At 51.4% G+C, this 12,077-nt stretch overlaps 1 protein-coding gene and 1 pseudogene across 1 annotated transcript; one reads left to right on the top strand and one right to left on the bottom strand.

Moving 5' to 3' along the window:
- Positions 1-1,445: 1,445 nt before the first annotated feature.
- On the top strand, positions 1,446-2,525 carry SAPIO_CDS0214 (annotated as a pseudogene; the record flags this gene model as incomplete).
- A 2,880-nt stretch (positions 2,526-5,405) lies between these two features.
- SAPIO_CDS0213 (pH-response transcription factor pacC/RIM101) lies at positions 5,406-7,446 on the bottom strand (the record flags this gene model as incomplete). The annotated part of the gene is made up of 4 exons (XM_016783045.1): positions 5,406-6,727; positions 6,815-6,899; positions 6,979-7,182; positions 7,243-7,446. 4 exons carry the CDS (start codon positions 7,444-7,446, stop codon positions 5,406-5,408), a joined length of 1,815 nt encoding a protein of 604 aa, XP_016646678.1.
- Positions 7,447-12,077: the final 4,631 nt, after the last annotated feature.

The following is a 12,077-nucleotide window of genomic DNA, read 5'->3' as shown; positions in this document are numbered from 1 at the left end:
CGAAACGCTTAATGTCACCGGTATACCTCATTCTGAGTACTTGTGTAGTCGGTTATGCGTGTATTACTCGTCATCGTTACTGTACGAAGTACTTGGAGAAAAGGAAAGAGCCAACAGCCAGGGAAGGAGCTGGAAGAGAAACCATTTCTCCGCGATGAAAGTAGTCTAGGTACTTCGATATCAAGTCGATATTGTATCGGGATACACACTAGAGCACGCATGACGCTAAGGTTTTAGAGTACTCGAACACCTGATCCTCCGTACCTGCTTTATCAATTGTGCCCAGAACAGGTACAACGTGCTGGAATGACTGGAATCAGGGCGCAGGAATGGTCCGAATCGGGGAGGAAACGGGGGAGAAGTCGTCGTCACACTGGTCAGGCGAGATGGAGAGGACTTTCCTAGCCAAAATCGATGTCGGGGAATTGTACTCGGGTACCGTTTTGTGCTAGAATTTGATACTTTCATCAGACTAATTATGGGTTACTTTGTAGATGGAAATAGTCGCCCCCAGCTATTGGCATGGGCAGCCATTTGCAGCGCAGGACTAGCCCATGGTTGTGGAAATGATGAATGATACTCTTTTGTCGAATGCGTCAATCTGTAATAGTACTCGCACGTTTGGTGTGTGAGTGTGAGTGCGAGTATCGAGAGAGTGTGTGCCTGCGCTGCGCTGTGCCCGGCTTTCCCTGGCATTCTCCCTTCTCCCTGTGCAGCCTGTGCAGGGCCTCCCCTTCCATCGATCGTTCCAGTCACTCCCTCTTCTGCTCCTGCCACTCCCACTCCCACTCCCACCCACACTCAACACTCCCGTATGAAGTAGTTTATGTATATACATATGGCAACGCCGCGACGCCTCGCCAAACCTTCTCCTTTGTTTTCTCTCCCCAAAGCAACTAACAAACGAGAAAACAAAACCACGACTTAATTTTTTTTTGTTTCCTTTTCGAGAGAGCCATCTGTCACCAGTCCAGATTATCGCGCCAGCTTCTACCGGACAGTTCCATTATCCTTCTTTGCCTCCTTTTCCCCGTCGGATCAAGATAATTTTGGGTCGCTCGCCTGACTTTGAATTTTTTTGTCCGATTTTTCGAACTGTTTCCAACCTTGACGGTTTCGACGCAAATTATCCCAGTAAGGCAACCACCGCTATTCTCTTAATCTCCCCCCTTGTTTCCCTTCCCTTGCAGTCCCCTATCTTCGGATACCGACTTCAGTCGCGGTCCATTCTGGATGTGACTCAAGCTTGATTAAATATTTTCTTTCTTCCCTGTCAACGACGAGAACACAACAACAACACAAATACATACATACACACCAAGAGGCAACATTTGAATTTTTCGTGTCGCCTCACTCTCTACTTTGCAACAAGCTCAAAATTAACATCTCACTGTCTTTAGAATTCGAATCCATAAAGCGTCTTAATCTGACCCTAACGGAACAATATGGCGTCGCCGGTATCTGCTCGCGATATTCCCATGGCCTCCTTGAGCCGAGACAACTTAACTGCTGTAGCGGCTCGGAGCGTCCCTGGCGCTGTGACACGATCTCAACCTCTCCCGACTCCTCCCAACTCCATCTCTCCTGCCTTGCCTCCTCACGGGCTCAAGGCCCAACTACAGAAAGCCGCGAAGCTCGAGCCCATCGACTCGGACCTGGATCTCCAGGACGACGACGATCACCATCGTCACCGGTCGGCTGGCCTGGCTGCCTTTGAATCGGCCGGCGCCATCACCAGCGCCATGCTGGCCAAGTACCACCTTCCAGAGATCCTGCTCAACCACGGACCTCTGGCCATTCGCCACATCATGGGCTACCTCACCACATCGGTACCTGGCTTCGCTGGAATCCCGCCAACCAAGGCGCGAAGGCTAGTAGTAGGAGCACTGGAGGGACGGGGAGGAGAAGGTGGAGGCTTGCAAGGAGACGTGGAGTTTGAAAAGGTGGGCTGGGGAAGGTGGGATGCTAAGCAACGCGGCTATCCCTCGCGCGACAGGGGCGCCTCACCTCCCAACAGCCGCGAGTCGTCGGTCGCATCGGGCATTCCTATTGCCAACGGTGTCTTGAGGACCGTCGATAGGTCCCGACTTAACCCGTCGTCATCTAGCACGGGCGACTCCGTCGTCTTCTCGCATGACGACCGCGACATTTACATGGCGGAGAACGAAGCCGATAACATGTCACTGGATGATGATTCGGCCTCAGCCTCGTGCTCCGAAGCCCCCGACGACGACATGGTCATGGGCGATGATCCCGACGATGTCACCGATGACGAAGACTGGGCCGCCATTGGCGCTGCGGCCCTTCGTGCGGGCTCGTACCCGAACCGAGCGGCGGCGGCCGCCGACGGCAACCAACTCTCTCCGCATGTATATAATGGCGGTGGGCTTCGTTCATTCTCGGCCACAGCCGGCATGGCGCGCTCGCTGCAACCCGCAAATATCGACTTCTCTGCGTTGGCATCTACCTCCGACGCGCAGGAGCGAGCTGCCGTCGAGGCGCTCCTCCAACTCCGTTCTGTATAATACCCAAATTTGGCATGGGTGGCGTTTTGGGTGAAAGGACACGAAATGATTGGGCTGGAAGGATATTTTGGTCTTCACTTTTATCATCTTTTTCTCTTCTCAGGGTCTCCTCACTCTCTCTCCCCTTATTTTTTTTTTCTTCTTCGACTACCACAATGCTCTGAAGAGGACGGCTGGCTCGGCCCAGGGCGGCGCCGTGGCACAGACGAATACCCATACAAGATGGTTTGAGATGGACGCGCACGCGTCTTCAACATTATCTCAAACCATCTACGTCCGACATCCAAACATTTCGTCGTTCACGGCAGCACATACACACTGTGGGCGGTTCCTCTTTTTTTTCCTTTCAACACAAACCCCTATCTCTTTTTCTTATCAATCTTATTGCATCATGTCCGTTTTCATTCAACACAACGGCGTCTCGGAACTTTCTCATTAGCGCGGAGGATTCAAGGCCGCCGGGGGATTTTTACTTGGACGGGTTATGGGAAAGCCTTGGCTTGGGCTCACAGCTCACGCGAACACGCATTATCACACATACTATCACAAACTTTGCATTATGGGACGGCGGTCTTGCGGTTTGTTTTTTTAATCTTTTTTTTTTTTTTTTTTTTTTTGAAGGGGGGGAAAGGTCCGTGTTTCTATTATCATCGGGGATTCGGAAAGCATCTTGTGTGCTCTTTTCCTTGCGGGCGGGCCCTCGACTTTTGGAGGGATCTAAGGATCATACTTTGAGTCCGTCAGAAGCGCTAGCGACAGGATCGAAATGTTGCCTAGCGCTTTGTCTTGCAAACTGGATTCTACGCTCTGGTGGTGTGGAACTCAATCGCGAGACTGATGGTCGGCGTCTAGTGGCAGGAGCACCCTACGGGCTGCTCTTGTGCAAACAACAGACGGTCAACCTCTCGGATCAAATGATGGCTATGGAGAAGGAGGTTTCCACCTCTCTATTTTCTCCTTGAGATTCATATGTTGGCGGCACACCCGGGGAAAACTACACATCCACGCTCCCTCTCACACCCGGTTTATTTCGGAGAGCGCAATGCTGGAACGCAGCGCCTCATCTTGTCGAAGACCAGATCGCCGGGTGGAGATTGTGGAGTGGGGGTCTCCGGGTCTCACAGATGTGTTCAAGTGGCGGCTCATCTGAAGTGGTGTTTGCTTGCACCTGTTGCCTTTTTTTTCGGTGTCGTCTTTTGGCTTGTCCGGTCGCGCCTTCTTTTTTATTCTTTTTTTCCTTTTTTTTGCCCCTTCTACGTATTTTAATGTGATCGATGAGAGGACAGATTCTTTTTTTGATGAATCCTTTCTCAGATACGACGAATGACACGATCTCGCTACGAGGTCTAAGGGTGGATGGGGTGGTTTCAGTGGGTGGAAGGAGTGTTCCTATTGAATGCGAAGGTGGCTGACGGAAGCATCGGCTAGAATTTCTAGAAGATGCTGGTTGGGGAGCGGGCAAACTCTAGCACAGGCACATGTGAAGGAAGCAGAAAGCTTATCCAGGTACTTGTACCAACCGGACTTGAAGCAGGGCTTTGCTATTGATAGGGTTCGGGATGACGAGGAGGAAGAGCGGAAGAAGGCAAGGGAACAGGAATTATTTGGACAGAGAAGGGTTCAGGATGTGAAGCAAATCATAGCATTCTTTGCTTCTTTTCTCGCTTCATCAGTCTTACAAAAGTTTTTCCCCCGAAGTTCTGAGAGTATTTCTTTGGAGTAAAAAAGAAAAAAAGAAAAAAAGGAAGAAAACCTTCAGACCTTGACAAGAAATGAAAAGCCTTACGAGAACATCTCGTTTTCTGTTTCCCTTGCACTTGACTTTTTGCCTCTCATTTTCGTTTCGTGTGCTATATCTTGACTCATTCATTGAAGTATTACGACGTCGTGAATCTATCCATGCCTTGACTCATGCTTGTTGAGGAGCGGGATGACGACATTAGAAGCACTGAGCCGAGGCCGAACTCGGAGTTGGCGATGGGACGTTTGCGTCATCTGTCTTTGTTCCTTTTTCTGTATGTAAACTAAACTAGTCTGCGATGCGATAATTATGGACCTAATTGCATGTACACTGCTGTAATTGCTTCGTAATTCGCTCAGCTGGTCGTGGGAGCGAATGACCGTCAGGGGCGAACCTTAACGAGTTTTCGATTGTTTTGGGGGTCCAAGGCCCAAGATATGTTTCCTCGCCTTCTGGGGGGGATCTCTCGGAGACTTTCTGTCCCGTAAATCTTAAAAAAAGGTTCCGGTGAGGGAGGGTGAGGAAGTTTGCGGAGGGCTAAAATTAGAGCTGAAGAAGTGATGGGTTTACGGAGTTGCCACGATACTCGGACAGTAGGGAGAGATATAGAGACAGAGATGATGGGCTAATTTATACCTGTCCCTCATATTCATGTTGAGAGGAAACTAAAGGAGTTGGATATACTGCTGCGAACCGCATATTTGTACGGAAATGAAAGCCCAACCAACCCCAACTTATCCCGAGGAACCCATTGTAGGAAATAAAATAAAATAAAATAAAAAAGAAACCCTCAGAAGGGGAAGAGAAGGAAACCATTCCCTCCACATGTAAGAAAAGTACGAGAAGAATAAATAAGATGAAGTCGAGATATAAACACCGTTTCGAGTCCGTTGCGTTGACTCCTGTCCTCCCTCCCCTATTGACAATGAGATATGAAATAGAGAACAGCCGAGTAAAATAAAGAAAAGAGTAGAGATGAACATCCGAAAAGGAAAAGAAACAAACGAAAACCCTATACTTGAGAAAAAAGCGCCAAGTTATTCCGTCAAAGTCATCACGTCCTCTTTTTCCACTCCACTAGCATATACATTTTCCACTAACACACCCTAACGCGATAAGTTCCATCGAGTTCTTTTTTTTCAGTTTCCAGGCATCCGAAGCGAAGGGTAAAGACCCGGCTCAGCCTTAAACTTCGGCCTCGAATCATGCCCGTCAACGTCCATAGGCGAAGGCGACTTGGGCGACTCCCGCTCATAATCCCCATTCTTAAGCCTCGCGCCAATCCACTTGCGAATCTCCTCAATAGTGCGCATATTCTCCAGCCATCTGTCATAGTTCAGCTCCCGCTCGCGCGTCTCGCTGTTATCGGACTCGGCAGAGGGCGAGCGAGCATCAGTAGCACGGAGACCCGGCGAGGTGGGCGACGGGGCCGACTTAGGCGGCAGGGGGAGAGGGGGCGGGGGTCCGCGGAGGATCTCGGGGACGGAACGCAAGGGTGGGTGGTTGGCTCGCTGGAGGAGACCGCCCGAGTGGTAGCGGCGCTCGTCCATGTCGAAAGTGGGGCCCAGCGTCGCCGTTGTGGATTGCCCCGGGAAGGCGGAGCTGAGGGCCGGTAGGCTGGGGTATGTGACGGAGGAGCGGGGGGACATGCTCGAGGTGGATGGACTGGGGGATTGGCTTGAGGTGTAGGATAGTGCGCTAGAGGGGGGCGTGACGGCGGGGGTGCCCGTGGAGGAGACGGCCGTGATAGGGGAGGCCATGTGTGCTGTTGAGATGGGGACGACGGTGTTGTAACCCTCGGCGGCGGTGCCTGCCGCTGCTGCTTGGCCACCACGCTGGTGCGTCATGGGGGGGGAGGGGCTGTTGCGCAGGTCGACGGTGTTGTTGCCGACGACGTGGATTCCGTGTGTGGCCTGGTTGGCGTGCTCGTACACCGTCGTCTGCATCTGCTCCAGGATTTGGTCAAGTTGGATGAGGTCCTTCTGTGTGCGGGCATTAGGCATAGGCGGGAGATAGTAGTTCTGCGTCAACGGCCCAGGACCCGAGGGTGCGGGACCGCCGCCGCCACCACCGCCAACAGGCCCCTGCATGCCGGGTCCCGGTCCAGGCATGTAGTCACCCGTAGGCGCCAGAGGTCCGTTAGACACGGAGAGCATCCCGTGGAGCGGCAAGAGCGACTGGTTGATCTGGGCATACGAGTTGGGCTCTACCTGGCGTCTCTTGGCGCTTCCGAGGAAGTTGTCGACCATCTCCATCTGGCGCTTGCGGTTGTCGAAGCCACCGGCGGCGTTGTGGCCGAGATAGTCGTGGCGGGGACCGCTCATGGGCTGCTGGTTAAAATACAGTCCGTAGTTGGTGGATGGTTGGGGGGCGCCGTAGTAGCTGGGGTGGGTGGGCTGGTGGTGGAAAGCGGCCGGATTTCCCCTCATCTGGCCATTGTGGTCGTAGTAGCTGGAGGGAGCTAGAAGGGTTGGGTTAGCATTTTCTCTTACACAGACACAGGCTACAAAAAGCACAGCGTAAAATCAGAGACAAAAAAAAGGCGTACCCTTACTTCCTTGATTTCTGTATACATTGAGACCATTGGACTGGTCCGGAGGTGACCTTACAAGCGTAGAGTCATCGGCATGTGTCTGGATTTACATCGCGCGTGAGTATACCCCGGTATATGGAGAAATATATGGGCAAAAAATGTGAGAAAAATAAACCAACCTTGACGTGCTTCTTGAGATCCTGCGGTCTCTTGAAAGACTTGCCGCAGAACTCACACTTGTGAGGCTTCAGCGGCACATGAACACGGATGTGAGATGTGATGTGATCTCTCTTAACCGTCGTTGTCCTGCATTGGTTCCACTGGCAGGTCAAGTTCAGGTTGTTGGTGCTCTTACGACCAACATGGCGCTCACAGAGGTGGTCCTATTTCAAAGTCAGCAAAAGCTCCGGCGCATTGATATAGTATGAGATTTGACGACTTACATAGAGAGCCTCTGCGGTCTGGAACTTTTGGTTACAAGCATTCCACCTGCAGATGAGGTTATCATCTTGAGCAGGAGTAGCTTGCTGTGATGAAGATGACTGAGAAGTGCCGCTAGTACCGGTAGAAGGGGCTGGCGTATTGCTCTGCGAAGAGCTGCTTCCAGAAGAGCCCTGGCCGGCCTGGTCTTGGGGTGAGGTGGACATGGTTCCGCGAACGTTCCGGCTGCGGCGGTTAAAATTCGGAAAATTGGAGTGTCCTTCAGTCACGTGTTTCTCGAGGTGTCCTTTTCCTTTTGACTTCCAAGCTCTCAAGCAATCCTTCTCGGGTTCGGGATCCTGACTTGGATGCGGCGAGTCAAGTTTCGTCGCTGACTAAGACTGGGCACCTGATGTGTAAGTGCCACTGTTCAGAATGCACACGGTGGTGGACGCAGCGAAACTGCACAGAATCTTCGAAAACGAATCTGAAAAGGAAAAAAACGGATTTCGTCGAGTTGGTGTTACGTTCGGCTTTTGAAGGACTGTCGGATGCATATGTTGCTGTTCTGGCAAAGGGGAAGGAATGCGACAAGTTTCTGGGGATAAGGGCGTCCTTTATCCCCAAGTGATGCAGTTCGATGAGGGTCTTGGCAAAGTCTTGGCAAAGTCTTGGCGTTGGTCACTGGCGGGTTAGGTATTCCAGCTATAACAGGCTGTTGTACCATATTGCCACAAGGTTCTTCCTCGGCAGGCACATTTTACGGCGGGTTGCGGGGTACCAAGTTTGGCTAAAGGTACCCGGACCCTGATAGAGACTCATGTCGCCTCTTGGGTAGCGCCAAGACCGCCAAGTCTTGGCATTCCTGAGAAGAGTCTTGGCATCGCCCACACTAGCACTATTGATCGTGGCTGTGAAGCTTTTTTTTCGTTGTTTCCCGTCATTGTCCATCCGATGGTCGACGACATTGGAGGGGGTGGGTTTGAGTGGGTTTGGACCTTCTTATTAACCCCTGTCACCTGATGGCACGTTACTAAGGAAAAGTAGTACGTGAGTACATTTCGGGACCACGTCTCTCTCAACGAGTTAAGGAGTTTTGCACATTTCGATACAATTGATACAATTGCATTCGACGGCGCTGAGAACCGATCAGTCGAGTTCGAGGTGCCGCCGAGACGACGGAAGAAGTGGGGGGAGGATTTGAGCAGCAAAATTTTTGATGGCGACTTCGGGGTGGGGTCGTTGCCTGTCCGCTCTTATGAATTGCTGCGTCTGGCCTGTGAGACCTGCTGTAAAACGACAATTGTGCTGCCGTCGTTACACCTTTGCCAGCTACGGTGGAACTATAGGGGCTGTTGACGGACGACAGACAAGATTGAACAGTCGAGGACACCAAACTGGGCACGAGTGATCTTGATAAATACTGGTAGTGTCTGTAGTGGCGGAGGATCATTGCACGGCTGGCTATTTATTACCTCTTGATCTCGACTAGTGAAAGGACCTACATCTACTACAAGTTGGAGAGCCTTGGCTCCCCTCATTCCTGCCGGCCAGACCTCAACATCGACACAATCTTCACTCTCAGTGGCAGGAGAAAAGCTCTCCGCCACGCGTCGCCGGCGCCGAGACATGCAAGATATCCCCAGCCCATTCCCATTCCATCCATGTAACCGCAATTCCCGTTCGACCGCAGAAAAAGAGTGAAACCCCCCAAAAGCCAAGCTTTTTCTTCGTGATCGCCGAGAAAAATACACAACCACTCCCAAAATGCAGGGTATTATTATCCCATGCTCCTCGACTCGACTACACTACACACGAGATGGCCCAAAAAATGGAACCATCTCCCCCGAAAGGCCAAATCTGGTCCGTGAAAGCCAAGTCTGTCCCGCATCCTTATAGGCCTTGGCTTTTTCTTTGCTTTCCCCCTCTTTACCCCCTCTCACCTTTTTGAATTCTTCTCTCCACATCAGCATTCTTGGCATTGGGGTTCAGGATTGCTTGTTGCTTCGACCCTCTTCTACGTGTTATTACTGCTTCGCATGTACGAAGTACTTTGAAGGATTTTTGCCCCGGCCGTCCGCTCCCTGCCATGGCCTGCCCGCATTGGCAACATCTTGTTTTGCCAAGAGCCCATTTCCGCCCGTTTGGTAAATTCCTAGATCTGGGCTGTCTAAAAGGATGAGTGAGCCTTAAGGCTAGTGTTACCGCGTTTCTTAGCCGTGGTCTGCGAATACTATGCGGAACAGCCCCTTGTTATTTCGTGTGTTGCGTTCTGCCCTTCTTTCCGACTGGCCTGGCTGAAGATCAAGAAGACCGTGCCCAGGCCTGGAACCTCACTTGGACAGACACAAAGTGGTGTCCACGTACGTGTTAACAGCCCCAGCCCATGTTTTGACCCGGGGCAGCCCACCCTTCCGGTCGCCAAAAAGAAACGGACTTCCGGACCCCGCCCATCTGCCATAAGCACTTGTTCTTAGGATACCTTTCGTACTAGTCCAAAGTAGCTTACCAGATCTATTGAGACGCCTCGATCGATTCGCCACGAGGATCCCTCGATTCCCCGCTTTCTCAAAGCAAAACTTCGCTTCGCTTCTCCACGTCCAGCGCACGCGCTACCACCCTCAAGCTCCTTAGCGGCTCCTGCCAAGCCCGTCGGCGCCGTTCTGGCATGTGCCCTGGGCTCTTTTTTCGCTCGGGTGATCCTCTTGGCGTGCGTTCGTGGGAAATCCCCAGGGGGGTTTTCGTTGTAGGATTTCCCGAAAGCCGGGTGTGGAGAAACCCTGCGAGATTTCATAGCGTACACGTATGAAACCCCTCTTAATAGAATGTCCCCAAATGCAGGTAGTCTGGAGATGCCTCTCCTCATTCCGGAAGAGATCTCTCTCACTCTGTCGAGGAGACAAGAGAAGATGGCCTGTCCTCTGTAAATGCTAAGACGGCGAATATCTTCAATGGGTGGAAGAAAAGATCTAAAGGGCGGTTCGAACTCCGAACATGTTGAAACGTAGTTTACGCAGCTGGGATCTACTCAAGGACCCCGAAGCAATTCATAGAAAAGCAAGAATGCCTTGAGGAGTGGACAGGGCAGATGCTAGGAAAAAAGAAAAGAAAGAAAAAAAAAAGAGGGAAAAAGAAAAAAAATTGTTGCGCCTCGTCGGCTGTTCTCATTTGACCCTTCCGACTTGGTACATTTTCTCTAGGATAGATAGGTACATCTTCATCTTAGACTATATAGAGAGAGACCAGCAGCATTAGAAACTGAATGAATGAGATTTGAAGTTATTAGGATGTATCCCGAGGCCGAAAAAGACGGTCTCTACCTCGGCCATGTTTAGACCGAAGCTCTGCCCGAGTTCCGGGACCTTGGCCCCGGAGACCCCGTTCGGCCGAGCTACGCCGCCCGGCTCCGATCACGACTTGGATACCGGATCAAGATCGGAGCAGCTTCTTTCTTTTCCACTTCAGGCCTACTAACCATAGCCTCGCATGAGATCTATACAGATCCTGAGACCGAGGAGGAGATATTATAGCCTCGTCCGTGTGTAGTAGCAAAACCGGCCAAGCATGGTCATGCTCCCAAGCACTAAGAAAATCAAGGCTGGAAAGAGAGCTCTCTCGCAATCAGACCTCACATCGGTCGTGAAACCGGAGCCTGTCTTCTGCCCAAGACAACCTGACATACCTCATACTGAATGCAAAGCCTGAGACGCGTTATATCTAGTAGCCTTACTCTCATTGCGTGCGTGGTGGGCGTATTTAGCCGCTCCGTAGGATCAGGCAAAAAACCCATCGAATCCTTAATCCGCGCCTCAGAGAGAGAAAACCACTTCCTGGACCAGAGATTGGTCAATGAGAGTCTCTGAAGAATCATTAAGCCAGGTACAGATCCTCGAAGTTAATTCCAGACACACCTTGATTACTATCCTTCGTAGATCTAGTAATGAAAACCGGGAAACAAGTTCACGACCGACGGCGGCATATTTCTCAGAGAACTCCCTTCCTCACCTGTATCCCAATATCTCCACCTTAACACTCAACAACAGACAGGACCAAAAAAGGAAAAAAAAAAAAAAGAAAAAGGGAAGGGAAAAGAAATATGAGGCTCTCCATAGCAGCTCTATCCCTTGCAGCAACAGCCACCGCTACGAACCTCCGCCCCCGCCAACTCCTCCCCCCACTCATAACCGGAACCACAACAACCTGCGGCCCCTCCTCCCTCTCCGAAGAATGCGCCTGCACGACCTGCACCGTCACCGAGTCCGAAACAAACTGCGACGACCCCGTTGCGCTGCAATGTTCCGATCTCGAGGACTGGATCCGCGAAAATAGGCGCCCCGGCGTCACGTTCGTGTATCAGACGAGAGAAGGCGGGGAGAGGACCGAGTACAGTTGCGAGGCGTGTGAGGAGGGGAAGAGTTTGTATACGTGTACGAAGTGTGGGGTTTGGCCTTCGCATCATTGTGTTTTGCCGGCGCCCTATCCGTGTGATGAGGAAGAGAAGGGAGCGGGTGAAGATGGCGATGGGGAAGGGTAGATATGCCAGGACAGTACCGTTCGACTTTCAGAATATCATGTTCGACTTGCTCTCCCTTGCCATAACTGTATAAAGAACAAGGCAACTGCAACTGTTTCACCTCTTCAAAATGGGTTCCGTCTCGGGTTCTCTCGTTTATTCATCTCTCTAAATGTGACGGGAATCCTTCAATATTCGACTCAAACGAGGTGCATTATATAACCCAGACTTGGAAAGCCCCATAGGAGAGGTATTGTTCTAAACTTTCATGTAACCTGCCGGAAGAATGCCCTTTCCCTTCGCATCCACCTAGCTAGGCATCAACGTGGTATCTCTCCGAGGTAC

This window comes from Scedosporium apiospermum (genome assembly GCF_000732125.1).
Source record: "Scedosporium apiospermum strain IHEM 14462 chromosome Unknown SEQ_SAPIO_0011, whole genome shotgun sequence".
NCBI classification, from domain to species: Eukaryota; Fungi; Ascomycota; class Sordariomycetes; order Microascales; family Microascaceae; genus Scedosporium; species Scedosporium apiospermum.
Note: the sequence above shows the minus strand (reverse complement) of the source record. Positions and strands in the feature narration are given on the sequence as shown.